This window comes from Cottoperca gobio, chromosome 2, assembly GCF_900634415.1.
Source record: "Cottoperca gobio chromosome 2, fCotGob3.1, whole genome shotgun sequence".
In the NCBI taxonomy this organism is placed as follows: Eukaryota; Metazoa; Chordata; class Actinopteri; order Perciformes; family Bovichtidae; genus Cottoperca; species Cottoperca gobio.
The window spans coordinates 12317890-12340410 of NC_041356.1; the positions used below are offsets into that span (position 1 = coordinate 12317890).

At 41.4% G+C, this 22521-nt stretch overlaps 1 protein-coding gene across 2 annotated transcripts; it reads left to right on the top strand.

Moving 5' to 3' along the window:
* The first annotated feature begins 1755 nt into the window (after positions 1 to 1755).
* Positions 1756 to 21993, top strand: glsa (glutaminase a). 2 transcript variants are annotated; one of them, XM_029445660.1, is made up of 18 exons: positions 1756 to 2105; positions 9209 to 9299; positions 9522 to 9640; positions 11066 to 11195; positions 11294 to 11373; positions 11454 to 11617; positions 14588 to 14646; positions 16038 to 16070; positions 16159 to 16217; positions 16342 to 16408; positions 16484 to 16534; positions 16733 to 16909; positions 17011 to 17142; positions 19046 to 19138; positions 19522 to 19583; positions 19677 to 19753; positions 19881 to 19944; positions 20119 to 20266. In XM_029445660.1, the coding sequence occupies exons 1-18, from the start codon at positions 1849 to 1851 to the stop codon at positions 20264 to 20266; spliced, it is 1863 nt and encodes a 620-aa protein (XP_029301520.1). In that variant the 5' UTR covers positions 1756 to 1848. The 2 variants fall into 2 exon arrangements, with proteins under 2 accessions (XP_029301520.1, XP_029301511.1); XM_029445651.1 differs by having other exon boundaries at positions 1849 to 2105; positions 9203 to 9299; positions 20119 to 21993.
* Positions 21994 to 22521: the final 528 nt, after the last annotated feature.

The window sequence follows — 22521 nt, forward strand, 5'->3', positions numbered from 1 at the left end:
TCAGGGATCGTCTTGTTTTGTCTCTCTTCCTTCCTTGTTTTGTTTTCTGATTTTCTGCTGCTCATGGGGGGTTTGTTTGTGTAAAACTTAACTTTAGAGAGCTGCTGTTAGTTTGAAATAGTGACACCAAGACAGACTCGAACAGTAAAGGCTGATTTAAATTAGAAACTAAATAGTTTTTATTTACAGGGCGGATATGGAGATGACATTCCAAGCGTCTCTTTTGAGACCATTATAAAATGTACTGGCCATGAGGGTCAAGTAAAAATCAATGATTACCCCAAAACAAAGCTTTGATTCATGTGATTTGATATGAATCTGTCAAATTAACAAAACACGCACAACATAATGTGAATATACATGAAACTGCCTCTAAATGAAAGAGGGATTTAGCTATTCTGCATCATATAAATAGTACATATTCTAAAATGTTACATACATTCATATCTCCAGTTCATCCCAAAGGAGTTGGATGGGGTTGAGGTGAGGTCACTTGAATGCACGTCCACATGCTTATGTCCATATAATGAAACACAGGCTGATAATCTACGTTTGATATTTAAAAATTGCAACAAAAAAGGGATTTTTTTTAGATTAAAAAGGGGATTCCTGTAAAAAAAACTAACCTACAAGAAGATTTTGTTGGAATTCCCCTTTAATTCTTGACCTGATTACATGGAAATGTGAGCTGCAGAGTTTCTGCTATTGCATATAGTCCAAATTCACAAATGTTTCATCCAAGCAAAGCATTATTAGTCAGCATGAATCCTTCTTGGTGCTCCAGGTGGGTGGAGTTTACTGAGATAAAGTCAGATAAAAGTTGGGAACCACAGAAAAGTAAACGTACAAAAATACTTTCCAGTGAGTAATCTTTAATGTAGGTCATTAATTTATATGTGGTGTCAAACTCCACCCGCCTCGGTGTGAAAGAGGTCAAAAACAAACATCTGACTCAGTAAAAGGAAGTTGTTAGAAGCAATTTATGAAGGGGTAGATGTTTTAAGAAAAATAGCATATAATTAGAATGTCTGCACTGTGTGCTAGAGATACATCCAGAGGGTGTAACAAAGATACGTGCATGTAATAAAACAAATAAAGTAAGTTATAACTAATCAGTCTGTTAGTATAGGGGCTGAGATTCTTTTTGTTATATATTATTGGTTTGTCAGTCTGTTGCCTGTGGACAAATCTAAACATATTTCCAACCAGGAGATGGTGCTGTAACTATTGTATTAAGCCAGAGACTGCCATCTGCTGAGGAAACTACAGAATATGTGCAGTACCAAAATAAATCACATGGTGTCAGACCAAGACTTTAAAATGATTTAAAATATCTAATCAAATCTGTGCACTTTACTTCACTCAAATATTAGGCCAATATTTGTTATTCAGGAACTCACAGTATAGTGTGAGTTACTTAGTGAAAGGTTTATAGTAATAGCCTATTATTCAACTTTTAAGGGGGCTTTTACTGTTACTGTATTTCTGGTAATGTTTCCTCTTTTAACTCTAGCATAGGATTGCTTTGGTTATTGCATTTCGTATTTAATCTGTTATGGATAGGGGATAAGTATTATTAAATTGTAACATTATAAAAGTGTGTATGTATTCATAATAGCTATACATGTTGTGGAAACTGATAGTGGAAACAGTAGTAACTAATTGACATCCCTCTTGGCCAATCAGAGGAAGATATGCGATATCATGCTCCAATCAAAACGGAGAGGTAGGCTGGTCCGCATTTTCAGTCGTTGAGTCACCGGGAAAACCGTTAGTCGGCCGTTACTAGTTCTCCTCTCGGCCTTACCGTAGTTACATCATCAATATATTCTCCTCGACGGGATTGAAATGTTACATTTTCGGTCAACGGTAGCGCTCAAGGAGTTATTTCAAACCCAGCTGAAGCGTCCGTTGACAGGTAGAGCTGGTGTTAAAGTGACACCTGCGACCGCCGCCTTCTTCAGCACCGCCCGCCTGGATGGGAGATCACCGGGAAGAGGGAGGGCTTTTGCCCCGCAGCATTTCACCAGAAGGCACGCCGTGCGAAGCTTTTGCTCCAAGGGTGACGGACACAATGAAGCCGCCAAGGACTCTTCGGCAGAGAAGTAAGTACCGTTAACCCCGGCCGGTCTGTGGGCAGATGTTAGCCGCTAGCTCCACGTTAGGCCGAACTTAATAGAACAAACTGGTAATTTACTGCAGCGTAAATCGCCGTAGAAAGCCTGTAATGACACCTGAGAACCTTTCCTTAAAGTTTATTTTTTATTTAAATAAGTCTATATGTACTAACAGAATAGGTGCCGAATTAAAGAATTCCTTTTTACATCACCTAATGATTAAAATGTTTGATGTTTTGTCGAATGTCATACATTTACTAGCCAGGCCTATTTTAAGTAGTAGATATTTATATCGTAGATCGGCAAGCGTATCACGCAGAGGCTAGCTATTCAATAGCTAGCTTAGATGCTGTTGTGTGACGAACTAGACAGCTTAACTAAGGCTGCAATGTGGGCTTGTCAGCTAACTGGACTTGCCAGGGCAGTAATGAAGGGGAAGGATAGCCTGAAGAGACTAGTTTCACTAGGGGAGGGGGGGTGAGAATCAGTACTGAGTGAACGGTGAACAGCTCCCAGCGTACCGGGGCGTCATAGCTCAGAAGCAGCGAGATCCATTATCGGACACGTTTGCCAGTTCTGACGAGATTTTGTGATTCAAACATTATTCGAGACCATGTTTCAATGTTATCGATTGCCTGTAAGAGAAAGGCATCTGATCAAACTTCTCTGCAGGAAAAAGGTCGAATGGAAGCATGTGCTGTGCAGCCAGCCAAACATCGTGACCAGAAGCTGCAGCTTTCATCTACACACAGCATGTGAAACTCACTGAGGCATTAACATGCCACCAGCTTCTCTTGCCTTTTGAAAATGACAACATTACTACAACAAATAAAATATGTGTCTGTTTAGCTTAGTGCACCATGCAGACAACTCAAAGTCTAATGAAGGTCAGTCATCATTGAATCTAGAAAGGCAACTCGCAATTATTTTAATTATGGATGTAATGTATTTATGTAATTAAGTCCATAATAGACCAGAGGTCAGTTGGACACATTGTGCAATTCTTTTTAATTGTACAATGTGTATCCCACTGCTATTACAGCATAAACACATGCTTTCTATTATATCAATTAACGTTGTTGCCAATGATTGACATAAGGAAAATAAATTCCTCCTTATACAGTAAATAATTAAAAATGTATTTCCCATTTTAAAAAAACAAATAGTGGTATTATGTAAACAAATAAGCATATAAAAGGTTTTTAAAAAATCTGAAAATGAATGAATATTTTGTAGTGATGATCAGCACTGAAGTTAGTTAAAAGATTAAAATTGGAAAATAATATCAATATGTATTATTTCTAAGGTCGTTTTTTGATGTGGAAACGTTTTGAAAGTGAGGCACAGGCCCAGAGATTTCCTTTAATCGTGAAACAACACTACATGTGTAATAAATAAAATAATCAAATATACATTCTGCCAACAGACCAATCTGAATGAATTAGAGACCATTACTGACATTTAGAAGATGAGTATAATCGTCAGTATCAGTGATTATTTGTGTTGAAAAGGCTGTAAGTGAGTGACAGAGGTGATACATTAGTGTGTGCTGATAGAGAAGGGAGGATGAGTGCCCTCGTGATGGATTGGATGCAGGTTAAAAGCATTTAATGACCAAAAGTACCATAACATCACAGACACTTCCACTTAAACCCCACTGACATCAATTAAGACAATTATCCACTTTACCAGATTGTATTAGGGCCCTGGGAATGTTTGCACAGCACTCTGACTGTACCTTCTGCAACATTCAAGTATTGTATTTTTATAACTAATTGTAACCAAAACAAGCCGTCAAATAAAGATTTGATAACCTGATGCAGTCCTAGTCGATGTACCACTTAAGTACTTTTATTGCATGAAGGGCTCTTCTTTTACTCAAGATGGCATCTTCAGCTTGCTCATTTTATTTGACCCCAAAATACCCAGTTCACTATAATACAACATAATATTACAAGCAGCAAATCCTCACATTTTAGAAGCTGAAACGCATTTTTGCCGGAAAGAATTACTTACTTATCTATTATCAAAGTAGTTGCCGATTTAATATTCAGCTGAGCGACTAATAAAAAAAGCTTGCTTCTATCGTCTACTTGCCATTTACTTACCTAAAATCTTACTTTGACAGCACAACGTTTGGTTGTAAGAATCTCAATATTTACTTTGGCAGGATGAAATTGATTTTAAAAGCAAATGTCAGGGTTCTGGGGGTATGTACAGTAAATGTTATCAACTGAAGTGTCTTCACTCTGTAACATAGTCGTGCCAGTACTATTTATGAGATGTTAGTGTCTCCCAGATACGTTACACTTCACAGGAAGACTAGTTTTCTTTTGCTTTTAACATTGAAAGCAGTTGTGCCACCAGCCACCTGTATCTTCCCTTCAGAGAGTTTCTATGGTAATAAAATGCCTCATTGCTCCGGCTGGCCGATGTCCCATTTATTTTTATTCACGGACAATTTGCTTGAGCTGTCGGCCATGTTTGGCCCCGCTGACTGGTTGTCAGGCGCATCTTGTTTCCCCTGGAGGGTCATTTCAGTTTCAGTGAAGCTGTTAAACATCCAGAGCACAGATTAGTGTTTGAGAAGTCATCAACAGGCAGTGTTTAGATTTAGTGAGAAAACAGAGGAGCTGTTGAGGAACACTTTGACTCGTCATTATTAGTCTTTAAGGCAGTTTAACAGTGAGCCTGTGGATTTGTGTTGGTGATCAAGGGCACAACAAACCCAACAATAAAAGGTCATGGAAATATTTAACATTTAAAAAACCTGCGTAAGCATTTGGGTTTGGATTGTTCTGCTTACAGCTTTTCAAATGTAAGGTTTGCTGGTTATAAACTGAATATATTTGGACAAAACAAGATTTCGGAAATTGTGTATTCGTCTACTGCTGAAACAATTAATCTATTAGTTCATGAAAATACACCATAAATAGTCAAATGAAAGAAGTTGCAATGAACAATTTACCACAAAAATGGCTTCTTTTTATTTAGATGGTGTGTGCAATATAACCTTTAGGGGCTCCATATTAAACTACTAATAACAAAAAGTAATCAACAGATTATCCATCATCCATATCCACCCACCAGACCATGGTGCCTGACATGAAGAATAACCCAGGTTAGAAGTCAGTAATACAGCATGAATCATATAGTTTGAAGTCCCAGACAGCCTTCAGCCTCGACTCCAGTCTGGTTATTATGAGGGTCCTCCTGAGGCCGTGCTCCGGCTAATAAGGGGTTAAAAATGTTTGTAATGCAGGGGAGCTTATCCCGCCTACATCGCTTTTCTACGGTTTTTGCACCAAAGCCTGGATGCTGGCGTGCTGCCCGGCAGTTGTCAGGGCCTCCAGGAGCAGATGAGTCACTCGCACAGATTGATTTGTGCAGCGCCGCCTCTCAACGCTCCCGCTTTAATGTCTGCCTCCACCCTCCACAACAATTCATCATGACATCTGGGAGGCAGTAAAACCAGCTCCGTTGAGCGGTCAAATGAAGCCCGTAACATTCCTTGAGTCCCTCTTAACGTCTTCAAATGTCTCGTTTCGGCCAACCAACAGTCTGAAACCAGAATATTTAGATTTACAATGAGATATAAAAAGAGAAACACAGCAAATCATCACACTGTATCAAAATAACATCAAAACTATCTGTTCAGTGGATTACATGAGAATTACACAGGAAGTTATTGATTCCCACCCCTGCAGCTTCTACTTATAGTTACATTGTGGGCTGATTTATTATATATTAATAGGTTCATGTAGTATAGAGGATAGTGTAGCATGTGTAGACTGGAGTTACGAAGGCAAACCTGGGGACAAATGTAATGGAGACACGCGTTTCAGAGCAGCAGCAGAGAGTTGATTTCATCTTTGTGGAAGAACTGTGTGTGTTGAATCACAGCTGACCTTTAGAAACATACAGAGGGAAGCCAGAGTGCTAATGAGAGCAGCTACGGTAGATTAATGAAACGCTGCAGCAGGATCCAGATGTTCCAGTGGCCACCTCTAACCCCTGTGGGGGTGATGTTTCCTCACAGGCCTCATTAACTAAACAAGAATGTTAGTTATAGCCTCTTGCTTCAATGCTGTTTCATGTGTGTCTGTTTACTTTAAAAGGATGCTTTGGATGTTATGAAGTGTGGTTGTGTGAGTATTATCCATTGTTACACGATAGACCAGCAACTCCTGTGTTCAGTGAGGTGACTGTTTCTGTCAATGGAGTCTGGTGGGGGCTGCAGTTGTCGTCAGAAAGGGCTGACTGACAGCAAGCTGAAGCGGTGGAAATATTCTAAATTTAGTGTACATTTAAACTGATAATGATTTTGTTTAGGTGTCTAAAATACGTGCACAGCAGAACATTGTTCAGCTTCCTGCTTCCTGTCTGTTTCTACGAACATCTACTGCAGCTGAAATACTTCATAACATCCAAACTGTCCCTTTAACATGCCGCTCTTCTAAACGTCTTCGTTATCCTGCTGATTCAGTATGACGTCACATATTAGGATTCATTGCTTCATTTATTAATGTGATTTTTTTATGGCATATTCACAACTCCAACACTTTGTGCTGTCTGCTGATGTGTTCATGCTGTGCTGTAAATGTTATTTTCTCTGTAACTAATTCAGTATTATTCCCTCTGCACACTCTCTCCCTGTTGTTGATCTGCTTTCTTTGCATTTGTAAGTATGTTTCTATTTTTTATTTTAGTTTTAGTGTTTCTTTTCTTTAAATCTGTTTTCCAGTATAAGTAGAGGTTTTCTGCGGAAAGCCGACAACTGTTTTCACCTTGAAATGACCTCACTTCCTCCCAGCGGCTGCGCTTGAATCCCCTCACCTCCCCCCCCCCCCTCCCTCAAACACAAACACACTCTTTGATGTGTTTTCCTTCCTCACCAGCAGCCATCAACCTCCATTACTGAGGTCAGACCCACACCAACAAGCAATGAAAAGGTTGCAGGTTCTTTAACAATTCAACAACATGCTCTGACTGCGTGGAATTGTCAGTATAGATAATGGCGTCTAAACGACAGGTCCCAGTGTTTCCTCTGTATTATTCTGCAGCAGCGTCGTCTGGGAACATTGCTCGATTCTTTAGATTTTGTTGTAATGGCAATTTGATGGGTATAAAATACATTAATTTTGACATTCTCTAAAAGGACAAGGCTGGTGAAATACTCTATGCAAAGAGCAACAATGAACTGCTGCTGTTTACTGGTGTTTAACATGTTCCCCAATCTCAATGCTAAGCATGAATTACCAAATTTATGTCTGTTTTATCAAAATCATGCAGAGAAATAGTTTTACATTTAATTAATGTTCCTAAATTGAACGTTTCTATGAAAACCCCAGTATCCATTCATTTGTCAAATAGCTCTTCACAGTTGTAATGCAGTTTTATTAATCGTCCATTTTTCTCTGGCAGGGGTTATTTCCTGAATAAATCCAGAGGAAACCCTGTTCATTCGGGCTGTACCCAATGTCATTCCAACATTTGAAGCTTCTGTCGTCATATTATAACATAATCACCCTAAAAAAAAAACAGGAAATCCTCAATTTCGGAAATTATTACATCTATCTTTTATCTATCGAATATTATTAGTGTAGCCTAATCTTTATCTGCGACCGTGCACAAATACAATGAATACAAATGCAAAACAATTTGGTACAGCCCTAATGTTAATGCTGAGTCAGAAACTGGGAGAGTTCTGCTCTCATGTCTCTTAACTCGGCTTTATTTCTGGTTGGCAGCTGCGAGGATCCACCTGCCAACTAAAGCTTTGCCTTCAGACATCCTTTCCTAACGCAGGCCAGTGTCCCATGATGCATTGCAGGTCAGAGTGCACCTGGGCACCCAGAGCTTTGCACAAATCCAATTTGGTGTTAATATGAATCATAGCAGAGAGCCTGCTGTGAGCTGGTCGCCCCGTCTGCCTCCTGACGTGCTACTAACCTTCCTCCCAGAGACGACTTGGTGTGGAAGTGCTGCTGAGAATACCAGCCAGGCCATAATGCTAGATGATACAAATCACCACTGTAAAGATGAAGTGATTCAATGAACTCCATGGGGAACAAAGGCATACTGCAGGATTGCAGCAGTACAAAGAATGAGGATTATAAACACATTCAGTGGTTCAGGAAGTATTGTTGAAATATGAGCCTAAACTTTATTAACGTCTGCAAGCAGCTGTTCAGCAGACCTTGTGACAGGATGAGCCTTGTAAGCACATCGAGGAATGTTTTTAACACTGATGCAGCAGTTTTGCCATATGTATAAAAACATAAACTGAGATCGTGGAAAAGTTTCAATGTAGTCACCGATATTGAACATTTTTAAAGGATACTACCAACGTAAAGTCTTTGCTGTGGCATCTCACAGCTTGGGGCGTAATTTCAGAGTTTTTATAAACGACCACAATGGAGGCTGTGCCGTCATCCAGTGTGAGGCTGGTGGTCGTTTCCAGCCCCTGATCAACATGGCAGCAGTGTGCCAGGAGCGTTGGCGAGCTTCCACGTCACAGCTGTTAGAGCCCAGTCATCACAATTCACACATTATGCTTTTATTCGGCTGAATTGCTCTGACACCGCAACCCTCACACACACAGCGTAGACCGAGATGCTTGTAAAGCAGCGTCTTTCTCAGACTGCATTATATGTCATGAAGTATTAGTTCTGTGCTGCTGCTGTCCTGCTCCACAGTCCCCACTATTTAACACTTATACCACCATTATACATTCCTGTGGTAAAAACAGTATGGAGTTTGGTTAGTTGTGTTCCTCTCTAAACATTCCTGGCTGGTATTCTAGTAAAACACACAATGAACTGTTTACATTGCAGTGTCCTTATGGCAGCATATTAACCTATGGAAAAGTACATGTGCAGTACAAATATTTTCCACAGGTTATAATACTGAAGTAAGGTCATGTTTTACAGTTATTACTCACTGCTTCTCCTTGCAGTCAAAAAGCTTTTCTTCTCCTCCCTCTGCGGCAGTCCCCCCTCCATGTTTCCTCCGCGGCGGGGCCTCACCGTCCACTCGTCTTCCTCACTGTTCCATCTGTGTGTTTGTATTGTTCTGTCCTGCAGGAGAAGGAAGGCAGGCATCCTGCCAAGTCTGGAGGACCTGCTCTTCTACACCATCGCAGAGGGCCAGGAAAAAATCCCTGCACACAAATTCACCACAGTGAGTCCTCGGAGTGTTTGAACGTCAAACTAGTTCCTGCAAGATTTAAAAATATGAGGATTTATAGCAAGTAGACAGACGTGAGTGTTAATAATTAATATAGAAGTCTCTCCCTGGTTGAATTATGAGCCGTATCACTCCTCTTGTTAGGCCTCAGTTCACGGCTTGTTGATTTGTTGTCAGGTGTTAATCATGATGTTCCCCCCCCCCCTCTCTGTGCAGGCTCTTAAAGCCACAGGGCTTCGCACGGGAGACCCCCGGCTGAAGGAATGTATGGAGATGCTGAAAATGACCGTGAAGACGACGTCTGATGGAGCACTGGACCGACACCTCTTCAAAAAGTAGTTTTTCATTTTGCAATTGAGCCTTAGAAACTGCAACACCATTTAATTTGCACAGTTTTTCAATTTGTATTGTGATTATTAACGCCGGCGGTCCCTTGATGCTTTATAATCAGCATCAATCTTTCATCAGTCCATCGTAAGAATTGTTAATGCTGGTCAGAGTCCTCTGCTCTTCCCTGCAGCAGAAAAGGGTCACGACATGTCATTAATCTTTCATCACTCCTCAGTTTGCACGTCATCAGCATCTTGTAGAGGTTTCCAAGTAAACTCCAGATAACGAGGACGTGCAGCAGAAGATATAAAAGTCTTTGTTAATGTGAAGGAGCAACAAATCATCGTGATGATTTTAAACATCAGCTCAAGATTATTTCAGAGTTTCTGCTTCTTTATATGGCGAGTGATATTTACAGCTCACAGAATGACCTCTCACTGACCTACATCAAGGTCAAATCAATTACATTGTGAGCGTGTTACAAAACAATAGTTCCTCTTTATGTCTGTGTTTAATACACATGTAAGTATGTTTTATAATATATATAATAATCAAAGACCCTTTGTGATCCATGAGCTGCTGGAATGGAAACCATACGAGGATGGGTGTGGAATGCAATAACATTACCGCTGTTTGCCCCCCCCTGAACTGATGCTGAGACAGAGCTGGTGACAGCTTGGCTGAAGGTTGGGGCATATGAGAGCTCCCCAGGGAGCTGAATCCTCACCGAACAGACCCGAGCGCTGCCTCCTCGGGATTATTTATAGAGCTCGTCCTCACAGGGAAGCACGTGAGCGGGCGGTGGAGTGCAGCGTGTGTTTGCTCTGCAGGGATCCCATGCCACAGGGATTAGACAGGGTGTGATGCAGTGAGTTAGCTGAGCCACAAATCTCTCGGCTACCAGAGAGCTACCGCTACTCCCACGCCGCCTTACTGTGTGTCGTGTGTTTACTGTCTGTGCTGCTTAATCGCTCCGATCAACTGGATCAGGACAAAATGTGGAGGCCTTGCTGGAGGAAGGACCGTACTGTAGAACTGCGAGTGTATTTGTTATACTTCATTATCCCCCGATGCCTTTGGGAAACCACGATCTGAGTGCAGATGCAGAAATCATCCCAACGTGCTCATCCAGAAAGAGATTTTATTGTGTTGGAAGATTGTTTAAAGATATTTCTTAAAGGGTGATGACGTGATAAAATATGACGACAGACATTCAAAGCTTCTTTCCAAAACCTTTCAAAGTAAGAAAGACCCCACTACTCATGATATGTGCATCCAGTAGCAGACGTGTCGCAGTGGCCGAGGGTCGAGAGTGTGAGGATGAGCTTTATGCAAAGACATTAAACCATCACCCACCTGTCCAGAACAAACACACTTCCACACGGCTCCCTGAGTCCTGGTCATCAGCTGACTGTTGTCTCGTGTCTCAGGTGCGTCCAGAGCAACATCGTTCTGCTGACTCAGGCCTTCAGGAAGAAGTTTGTCATCCCGGACTTCCAGTCCTTCTGCGCCCACATAGACGAGCTCTATGCCAACGCCAAAAACATGCCAGGAGGGCAGGTGAGTGAGAGCGACAGACAACCACACAAACACAGCGTCAATAATAGAAACGTTGAGCCGATGTGAACAAGAGATAAAGCCGACTGTACACACTGTAGGTGGCCGACTACATCCCCCAGCTGGCCCGCTTCAGCCCGGATCTGTGGGCCGTCTCCCTGTGCACCGTGGACGGACAGAGGTACAACTTGTTCATGCTAGAGAGCGTAACTTACCTTTTTACGAAGAGATGAAAGTGTAAATCCTTTGTCTCTTCCTCAGGCACACTGTCGGCGACACCAAGGTTCCTTTCTGTCTGCAGTCTTGTGTGAAGCCGCTGAAATACGCCATCGCCGTTCACGACCACGGCACCGAGTACGTCCACCGCTTCATCGCCAAAGAGCCCAGCGGTCTGCGATTCAACAAGCTCTTCCTGAACGAGGAAGGTGAGGATCACACACACACACACACACACACACACACACACACACACACACACACACACACTCTCGCCTGCTCCTTCAGGGTTGTGCATTAGACTCTTTCTCTCCAGGCTCACTGTAACAGAATCCATCTGGAGGCCTGGCTGCCATGAAACTGTAGTAAATAGTGAATGAGAGGCTGCAGAACAAAACAGAGTGTGTAACAGAGTGTGTAACAGAGTGTGTATCAGAGTGTGTATCAGAGTGTGTATCAGAGTGTGTAACAGAGTGTGTATCAGAGTGTGTATCAGAGTGTGTATCAGAGTGTGTATCAGAGTGTGTAACAGAGTGTGTATCAGAGTGTGTATCAGAGTGTGTATCAGAGTGTGTATCAGAGTGTGTAACAGAGTGTGTATCAGAGTGTGTAACAGAGTGTGTAACAGAGTGTGTATCAGAGTGTGTAACAGAGTGTGTAACAGAGTGTGTATCAGAGTGTGTAACAGAGTGTGTATCAGTGTGTGTAACAGAGTGTGTAACAGAGTGTGTAACAGAGTGTGTAACAGAGTGTGTATCAGAGTGTGTAACAGAGTGTGTAACAGAGTGTGTATCAGTGTGTGTAACAGAGTGTGTATCAGAGTGTGTAACAGAGTGTGTATCAGAGTGTGTAACAGAGTGTGTATCAGTGTGTGTAACAGAGTGTGTAACAGAGTGTGTATCAGAGTGTGTAACAGAGTGTGTATCAGAGTGTGTAACAGAGTGTGTATCAGAGTGTGTATCAGAGTGTGTAACAGAGTGTGTAACAGAGTGTGTATCAGAGTGTGTATCAGAGTGTGTATCAGAGTGTGTAACAGAGTGTGTATCAGAGTGTGTAACAGTGTGTGTAACAGAGTGTGTAACAGAGTGTGTATCAGTGTGTGTATCAGAGTGTGTAACAGAGTGTGTATCAGAGTGTGTAACAGAGTGTGTATCAGTGTGTGTAACAGAGTGTGTAACAGAGTGTGTAACAGAGTGTGTAACAGAGTGTGTATCAGAGTGTGTAACAGAGTGTGTAACAGAGTGTGTATCAGTGTGTGTAACAGAGTGTGTATCAGAGTGTGTAACAGAGTGTGTATCAGAGTGTGTAACAGAGTGTGTATCAGTGTGTGTAACAGAGTGTGTAACAGAGTGTGTATCAGAGTGTGTAACAGAGTGTGTATCAGAGTGTGTAACAGAGTGTGTATCAGAGTGTGTATCAGAGTGTGTAACAGAGTGTGTAACAGAGTGTGTATCAGAGTGTGTATCAGAGTGTGTATCAGAGTGTGTAACAGAGTGTGTATCAGAGTGTGTAACAGTGTGTGTAACAGAGTGTGTAACAGAGTGTGTATCAGTGTGTGTATCAGAGTGTGTAACAGAGTGTGTATCAGAGTGTGTAACAGAGTGTGTATCAGAGTGTGTAACAGAGTGTGTAACAGAGTGTGTAACAGAGTGTGTAACAGAGTGTGTAACAGAGTGTGTATCAGAGTGTGTAACAGAGTGTGTATCAGAGTGTGTATCAGTGTGTGTAACAGAGTGTGTAACAGAGTGTGTAACAGAGTGTGTAACAGAGTGTGTAACAGAGTGTGTAACAGAGTGTGTAACAGAGTGTGTATCAGAGTGTGTAACAGAGTGTGTATCAGTGTGTGTAACAGAGTGTGTAACAGAGTGTGTAACAGAGTGTGTAACAGAGTGTGTATCAGAGTGTGTAACAGAGTGTGTAACAGAGTGTGTATCAGTGTGTGTAACAGAGTGTGTATCAGAGTGTGTAACAGAGTGTGTATCAGAGTGTGTAACAGAGTGTGTATCAGTGTGTGTAACAGAGTGTGTAACAGAGTGTGTATCAGAGTGTGTAACAGAGTGTGTATCAGAGTGTGTAACAGAGTGTGTATCAGAGTGTGTATCAGAGTGTGTAACAGAGTGTGTAACAGAGTGTGTATCAGAGTGTGTATCAGAGTGTGTATCAGAGTGTGTATCAGAGTGTGTAACAGAGTGTGTATCAGAGTGTGTAACAGAGTGTGTAACAGAGTGTGTATCAGAGTGTGTAACAGAGTGTGTAACAGAGTGTGTATCAGAGTGTGTAACAGAGTGTGTATCAGTGTGTGTAACAGAGTGTGTAACAGAGTGTGTAACAGAGTGTGTAACAGAGTGTGTATCAGAGTGTGTAACAGAGTGTGTAACAGAGTGTGTATCAGTGTGGTGTAACAGAGTGTGTATCAGAGTGTGTAACAGAGTGTGTATCAGAGTGTGTAACAGAGTGTGTATCAGTGTGTGTAACAGAGTGTGTAACAGAGTGTGTATCAGAGTGTGTAACAGAGTGTGTATCAGAGTGTGTAACAGAGTGTGTATCAGAGTGTGTATCAGAGTGTGTAACAGAGTGTGTAACAGAGTGTGTATCAGAGTGTGTATCAGAGTGTGTATCAGAGTGTGTAACAGAGTGTGTATCAGAGTGTGTAACAGTGTGTGTAACAGAGTGTGTAACAGAGTGTGTATCAGTGTGTGTATCAGAGTGTGTAACAGAGTGTGTATCAGAGTGTGTAACAGAGTGTGTATCAGAGTGTGTAACAGAGTGTGTAACAGAGTGTGTAACAGAGTGTGTAACAGAGTGTGTAACAGAGTGTGTATCAGAGTGTGTAACAGAGTGTGTATCAGAGTGTGTATCAGAGTCAGTTGATGCGGTGCAGCAGACAGAACATGAGGTTCTGTAACACTCGCTTGTTCTCAGTAGAAGCTGGAGGGAGAAGGTTTCTGGACTTCCTCTCTTTGTTGTCTAACAGAGCAAATTAGTTTCCCGCTGTTTATTTTTCGATTACTTTTAAAAAGGAAAAGACTTTGTCCTCTGTTGCATCAGGAGATTAAAAGATTGTGAATGTTAATTGTGTCGTCACAGACCTTGTTATGTCTTCACTGGATCATTCTGTGTATGTTACGTGTTATTTCTCCACCGTCGCACATCTTTAACCTTTATGTTCTGACCCACAGATAAACCACACAACCCCATGGTTAATGCTGGCGCTATCGTCTGCACCTCCCTCATTAAGGTAAGAAATGTATCAGCTGCTGTCGGGATGTTCAGGGTTTCAGAAAAGCTCAAATGTCATTTTATATCTTTATTCCTGTGTTTATATTCTAACTGCAGATGAAAAGTCAAATCTAAAAAAGAATGAAATAGAATTATAATCTGGAGAACGTGTTTCCGCCAGATTACTGTGTACAGGGGAGATTAAAGTTCTAGATGATCACGCTGAAAGGGGATTTAGCTGAAAGCAGCATTGCTCATATATCGTGTGCACACACACACACACACACACACAGTTTAGAGAGGGTGGAGATGGAGACCAGCGTCGCCCGTTGAGGTCAGAGAAACTGCTCCTCTCCAGGTTTCATTCACATCCTCACAGGAGCTCCACCTGCTGCTTCACATGGAAGCGCTCAGTGACCTGAGGATCATCAGGGTTCCCAGTAGGATGAGGAGCAGTTTAATTATTATTATTAATCTAGGGATGTTGGAATATCACATCAGATCTCCACTCATGTACCTTTTCAAGGCTCGTTGTGTGGTTTCATGTGTTGTTATTTTACAGCATTAGGATCTTTGGGATATTATGAGCACTGCCACAGGTCAATGACGCTGGTAATTTTCCCTTTTTGATTACTTCCCCCTCGTTGGTGTGGATTTGTGACAAGCTTTAGCCTTCACATGGCTGTTTTATGAATGTGGCTTTTATACCTTTCACCTGCATTCTTCACAAGTTTATACGTCTAGATTATAAACAGTAACACAGTATAACACACTGTTTTATTGTGTTTTAATGTATAACCTTAGATCACATTTAGTCGGTTCAGAGACAGATTTAACTCCGTACTCATTGCAGTTATATTAATATATACATGTGTATATATAATATATCAGTATATCACCCAGCAGTGGGGGACAACATCTGATCCATCCTGATGCACACTGGATCCTACGTTTCCCACAATGCACCTGTTTGTTAGATTGTCCCTGCCTTGTATTTTCAAACTGTACACCCACAGACACTTGTGACTTGTTGATCACGTGGCTCACAGTAACACAGTAACTCACCTGCCACGGCTTCGTACGATGAACACACCTGTACGCTCGCAGTAATCTGATCAAACGCTGGAGTTAGTTTACTTTGATGAACAAGTTCAGGTCTTTGATTCTTTCCATCGTACTTTGTTCTGAGTGGATTAACTGTTTAATTTCACGTCCTCCGTCTCCGGCTAGTCTCCACCTCTAATCTTAATTCATCTGGTTTGATTGGTCACATAACTGACGAGCTCAACTTTCAATTAAAAAGCAGTAGTGATGTGAACTTACACTGCTTCCTGTCTTAGTGTAAAGCTGATGTCTTTGATGTATTTTAGAAAACACTGTTTTAATACTGTGATTCTGTTTGTGTTTCAGCAAGGGGCGAGCAACGCTGAGAAGTTTGATTATGTGAGTATGACTGCGTCTTAGTGTTGTGGCTGAACACGTGAACATGTGTGTTATCAGTGGAGCCTTCACTGTATCCGCTGCTCTGCAGGTCATGAACTTCATGAACAAGCTGGCAGGGAACGAGTACGTGGGCTTCAGCAACGCCACGTGAGTATAACGGCAGCGCAGGAACATATTTGATGTTTTAGTGATTTATCGGTAAAGAAGTCCTCGAAGTGTGAAGGATGTAACCCCCCCCCCCCCCCCCCCCCCCCCCCCCCGTGTGTCCCAGTTTCCAGTCGGAGCGAGAGTCTGGAGACAGAAACTTTGCCATCGGCTACTACCTGAAGGAGAAAAAGGTGAGGTCAAAGGTCATCTACTACCTGATTATATACATTTTCCAGAGTTGTTGACGATGTTGTTTGTTGTTCCAGTGTTTTCCAGAGGGGACGGACATGACTTCCATCCTCGACTTCTACTTCCAGGTCAATGAAATGTATTTTGTTTGTTTATTTATTCAGATTTGATGACATTTTATTTTAACAACGGAACATTTCTGTTTCTATATCGAGTTCAAAGTGTTGAATGTGATTCAGTTTGATCTCTTTTGTTGTGTTGATGTAATAGGTTCCTAAAATAAAACATGGTGTGAAAGTAAACGTACGTCTGCTCTTCCCCGTCAGCTGTGCTCCATCGAGGTGACCTGTGAGAGCGCCAGCGTCATGGCGGCGACTCTGGCCAACGGCGGCTTCTGTCCAATCACAGGAGAGCGTGTGCTGAGCCCCGAGGCGGTGCGAGACACTCTGAGTCTGATGCATTCCTGCGGCATGTACGACTTCTCCGGACAGTTCGCGTTCCACGTCAGTATCTCATCCATCAAACGTTTCCACCGCTCCTCGTCAATAATACGCTTTTGAACGTTTTTCAACTCGTCCTCCTCATTCTTCTTCTTCTGCTTCAGGTCGGTCTGCCGGCTAAATCTGGTGTCGCCGGTGGGATTCTGCTGGTTGTTCCAAACGTGATGGGCATCATGTGTTGGTCTCCTCCGCTCGACAAGCTGGGCAACAGCGTCAGAGGCATCCAGTTCTGCACGGTAACCTTTAACCTGCGTCTGTATATGTTGTAGTTTTAACCTGCGTCTGTATATGTTGTAGTTTTAACCTGCGTCTGTATATGTTGTAGTTTTAACATGTGTCTGTATATGTTGTAGTTTTAACATGCGTCTGTATATGTTGTAGTTTTAACATGTGTCTGTATATGTTGTAGTTTTAACCTGCGTCTGTATATGTTGTAGTTTTAACATGTGTCTGTATATGTTGTAGTTTTAACATGTGTCTGTATATGTTGTAGTTTTAACCTGCGTCTGTATATGTTGTAGTTTTAACATGTGTCTGTATATGTTGTAGTTTTAACCTGCGTCTGTATATGTTGTAGTTTTAACATGTGTCTGTATATGTTGTAGTTTTAACATGTGTCTGTATATGTTGTAGTTTTAACCTGCGTCTGTATATGTTGTAGTTTTAACCTGCGTCTGTATATGTTGTAGTTTTAACATGTGTCTGTATATGTTGTAGTTTTAACATGTGTCTGTATATGTTGTAGTTTTAACCTGCGTCTGTATATGTTGTAGTTTTAACATGTGTCTGTATATGTTGTAGTTTTAACATGTGTCTGTATATGTTGTAGTTTTAACATGTGTCTGTATATGTTGTAGTTTTAACATGTGTCTGTATATGTTGTAGTTTTTAACATGTGTCTGTATATGTTGTAGTTTTAACATGCGTCTGTATATGTTGTAGTTTTAACATGCGTCTGTATATGTTGTAGTTTTAACATGTGTCTGTATATGTTGTAGTTTTAACATGCGTCTGTATATGTTGTAGTTTTAACATGTGTCTGTATATGTTGTAGTTTTAACCTGTGTCTGTATATGTTGTAGTTTTAACCTGTGTCTGTATATGTTGTAGTTTTAACATGTGTCTGTATATGTTGTAGTTTTAACATGTGTCTGTATATGTTGTAGTTTTAACATGCGTCTGTATATGTTGTAGTTTTAACATGTGTCTGTATATGTTGTAGTTTTAACATGCGTCTGTATATGTTGTAGTTTTAACATGTGTCTGTATATGTTGTAGTTTTAACATGTGTCTGTATATGTTGTAGTTTTAACATGCGTCTGTATATGTTGTAGTTTTAACATGCGTCTGTATATGTTGTAGTTTTAACATGTGTCTGTATATGTTGTAGTTTTAACATGCGTCTGTATATGTTGTAGTTTTAACATGTGTCTGTATATGTTGTAGTTTTAACATGTGTCTGTATATGTTGTAGTTTTAACCTGTGTCTGTATATGTTGTAGTTTTAACATGCGTCTGTATATGTTGTAGTTTTAACCTGCGTCTGTATATGTTGTAGTTTTAACCTGTGTCTGTATATGTTGTAGTTTTAACCTGTGTCTGTATATGTTGTAGTTTTAACATGTGTCTGTATATGTTGTAGTTTTAACATGTGTCTGTACATGTTGTAGTTTTAACATGCGTCTGTATATGTTGTAGTTTTAACATGTGTCTGTATATGTTGTAGTTTTAACATGCGTCTGTATATGTTGTAGTTTTAACATGTGTCTGTATATGTTGTAGTTTTAACATGTGTCTGTATATGTTGTAGTTTTAACATGTGTCTGTACATGTTGTAGTTTTAACATGCGTCTGTATATGTTGTAGTTTTAACATGTGTCTGTACATGTTGTATATGTTGGTTTCAGCTGTAAGTGACTCATGAAGCGCTGCGACCTCTTCTATTGTTTATGTTTAAATGTCTGTCGTTGTTACTGTGAAGCCTGGTTGCACTTGACAGATGCTGAATGTGATGTTTGTCTCTGAGGTCATGTCCTAGATGATCCTTGTTTCTGCTCTATTGACCTCCTGAAAGTCAAACTATCTCACCGCACTGAGGTTGAGACTTTACGATGTTAAAAAGTCTTCATCTTCTTTCAGGACCTGGTTTCCCTCTTTAACTTCCACAACTATGACAACCTGAGACACTTTGCTAAGAAACTGGATCCTCGCAGGGAGGGAGGCGACCAGAGGGTGAGTCCCAGCCACACGCTCCTCCATCCTTCTCCTCTCAAAGTCTGGAACACAATAACTGTTGCGTTGGTCGTAAACCTGCGAGAGAGACTTGTGTTTCTCTGGCTACATCTCTTGATTTGGATCATTATGAGTGTACAGCTGCAGTAAATACATTTAAAGAATGCTGCATGACATCACCAGCGCCACCTGGTGGGGAATTACTGTATTGTATTTATATTCACTACTTGATGTAGCTTTTGTTTTATGATCCTTAAATGTCACATCTGAAACTTCTCACTGCTTAGAAAGAACTTGTATTTGTTTATTCTGAACGCTGAACCTCAGACAGTTTGTTCAGGTCCTTCTTGTCGCTCAGCTTTGTTGTGCTTCTCGTGTTTCAGGTGAAGTCAGTGATCAATCTGCTGTTTGCTGCTTACACCGGAGACGTCTCAGCCCTGAGGAGGTAACACAACAAGAGCAGGACCACTGACGTCTGTTTCTTCCATTATAGCACGGAAAGCTTCTTGAGTTTAACATTTGTGGGTCATTCGTCCAGGTTTGCGTTGTCCTCCATGGACATGGAGCAGAGGGACTACGACTCCAGGACGGCGCTGCATGTGGCAGCTGCTGAAGGTAAAACACTGAAGGTCATCGTTAAAGTGTTCATCAGCCACTCTGTGTTCGTGGAGCTGACTGTGTGTGTGTGTGTGTGTGTGTGTGTGTGTGTGTGTGTGTGTGTGTGTGTGTGTGTGTGTTTCAGGACACGGGGAGGTGGTTCGCTTCCTGCTGGAGGGCTGTAAAGTCAACCCAGTTCCCAAAGACAGGTAACTGTGACTTCTTTATGACCTACTCTACATTTTAAAGACATTAATGGATAAAGATGATCTGCGCTCTCTCTGGTTGTGTTGCTGTTAACTGCAGTCACATGAAGTGTTTGTTAATAGTTCAATGCTGTAGCAGACCTCCAACATGGCTCTCCTCCTCTGTGCTCGCTGCAGGTGGGGCAACACACCGATGGATGAAGCGGTCCACTTTGGCCACCACGACGTGGTGACCATCCTCCGTGATTACCACACCCAGTACAGCCCTCAGGAAAGCACCGGCGACAAGCAGAACGCAGAGACCAACCTGGACGGTATGCTCTGATGGAAAGCAGCTGCGTGAGTTCGCTGAGAAAACGTCTTAAATCTGCGTCAGAAGGAAATCCCATTTAATAACAGACATAGAAACAGTTTAGAACATAAAACCCAGACAATAAACTGCAGTGGATCAAAGGTTCCTTTAGAAACAACGTAACAGTCCCCTTCACACGAGGCGTCCCTCCAGAGTAAAAGCTCCTCATGCTATTAGATGTTGTTGGTTTTGTAATATATTATATATTGTATTTACTTTGAGTTGTTTAATTTCTCCTTCTGTATTCAGCTTTGTAGGAAGTAACCAGCCGCCACGTTGAATGCTGGGTAAATTCAGCTGCGGCTGGTAAGACGACCGCCTCTTGTTATTCACGTCTAAATTATCGTTTTTATTTTGAAAAGCTGAAAATGGGAAGTAGCAGGCGTTTTGTACCCTGGTTCAAAAACCTTCGTCACATCATCATCACAACGTGGTGGAATGTATCTTCCCCCAATACTAAAGTGTGTGTGTGTGTGTGTGTGTGTGTGTGTGTGTGTGTGTGTGTGTGTGTGTGTGTGTGTGTGTGTGTGTGTGTGTGTGTGTGTGTGTGATATGAGTGTAAATACGTGTATAGTTGTGCTTCTGTCGTCGAACAGCTGGATTCTGAAACTCAGTATTTCAATTTAAACATGAATATTTACATTTTAAACGTTGAAGGTGTTGAGTTTTTGTTTTACGCTCCAAAAATGTAGTTTTATTTTTCACACTTTCATTTGATATTTATTTGTTTTTTACAGGAATCAATAAGCGAGTCAGCCAAAGTTCAGGTTGTTCTATGAAAGAGTTTCTAAATGATATACGACACTGCCGGTGCGGACAGCATCTTGAATCACTGCAAACGTCCCAGAAGTTTGTTTTACGTTTGCACTCGACAATAGAAAGAGAAGTCAGAGGCTCCACATGTGGGACTGAATGGTGCTTAACACATCTACAATAATGACCTTTGATTTAATAATGCAGCCATAAAAACAACACATTTCTGTAATGAGACAAATCTTCGTGCACCGGTTCCTTTCTTTTCATGCTCTTAACTCTCCGGCTGATTTCAATCTTAATGTTCTTCAGAATCAAGGCTTTGAAAGCAGAAACTGCTGACTCTGTAATGTATCACGTGTTCTTTATGTAACGCTGTTGCTGCAGAAGACTCAGGAAGGTCCCGTCTGGTTCCACAGCAGACATGAAACTCTACACTGAAGGAGCTTCACCATGCAGACAGATTGTTTTAGTTTCATCTGTAATGTGCAGAAGAATCTGTCATACTTGAAAAGTTGTGCAGATGTTTAGTTTCTCCAGAGGTTTCGTGTGTTTGGATGTTGTTTCTGTACAAACATGTCTGCGATATTAACAATCCGCACATTCTGTTCAGATTCAGTGCGTTCGTAAGCCTCAGGTCGGGGTCAGTTCATGCACTTAAAATTAAGTTAAAAATGTATTAGAAGCACAAAACTAACTACCTAAAAATGCAATATTCTGAGAACAATTAGCAATACAAATACAATGATTGTACGATCAAATTAGCCATATGGATCTGATCCGATCCCGACCTGTCGTAGAAATGAATCCGTTTGCAGCCACTGAATTCTGAATGTGACGTGTTTGCTGTCGTTTCTTCTTCATGTGTATTTATTCTGCCGAGTGTCACAGGCAGTTCAGATATTTACGTTCACAGATCAAACATTTAATAAAAGTCTTCTCGTGTACGCCGTCTTCTCACTGATTGAACCTACAGAAGTGTCACATCATTGAGAGCATGCAGAAGTTAAAGAGAAGAGTTTACATGTACAGATGAAAGGGTCTCAGATTGTACAGCTCAGAGTGATAGAAGACTGACTAGAAGTCAGGAGGTTATAGGGTCAATACTTATGAGCTGCACTCAACTTATAGATCCAACAACCCGAGTGAAGAAGACAAAAGCTCTACCAAACAAGAGATCATCTCAGATCAGAGAGCTCAGAGAGATACGAGACGGCTCAGAGGACCTGAGGTTGTGACTTCAACTCTTATTAGATGCACTTATTTATAAAGGTCCAACACCCAGAATGAAGAAGAGATTACATTACAGGTCATTGAGCAGACGCTCTTATCCAGAGCGACTTAAAGTGAACCAACAACAGGCTCAGTCCTCCTGGAGCAGCTCAGGGGCTCAGCGGTGCAGCCCTGGTATTGAACTCACAACCATCTGGTGTTGTATTTAGAAGCCGCACCACGAGGCCATCACCTCACCACGC

What these genes read in the sequence shown, in the direction of transcription:
- glsa (XM_029445651.1), top strand. Translation starts at nt 1,849, where the DNA reads ATGTTACATTTTCGGTCAACGGTAGCGCTCAAGGAGTTATTTCAAACC. An exon ending in ACGCTGAGAAGTTTGATTAT is followed by an intron (nt 16,071 to 16,158) that starts GTGAGTATGACT and finishes GCTGCTCTGCAG; the next exon opens with GTCATGAACTTCATGAACAA. An exon ending in CCGGACAGTTCGCGTTCCAC is followed by an intron (nt 16,910 to 17,010) that starts GTCAGTATCTCA and finishes CTTCTGCTTCAG; the next exon opens with GTCGGTCTGCCGGCTAAATC.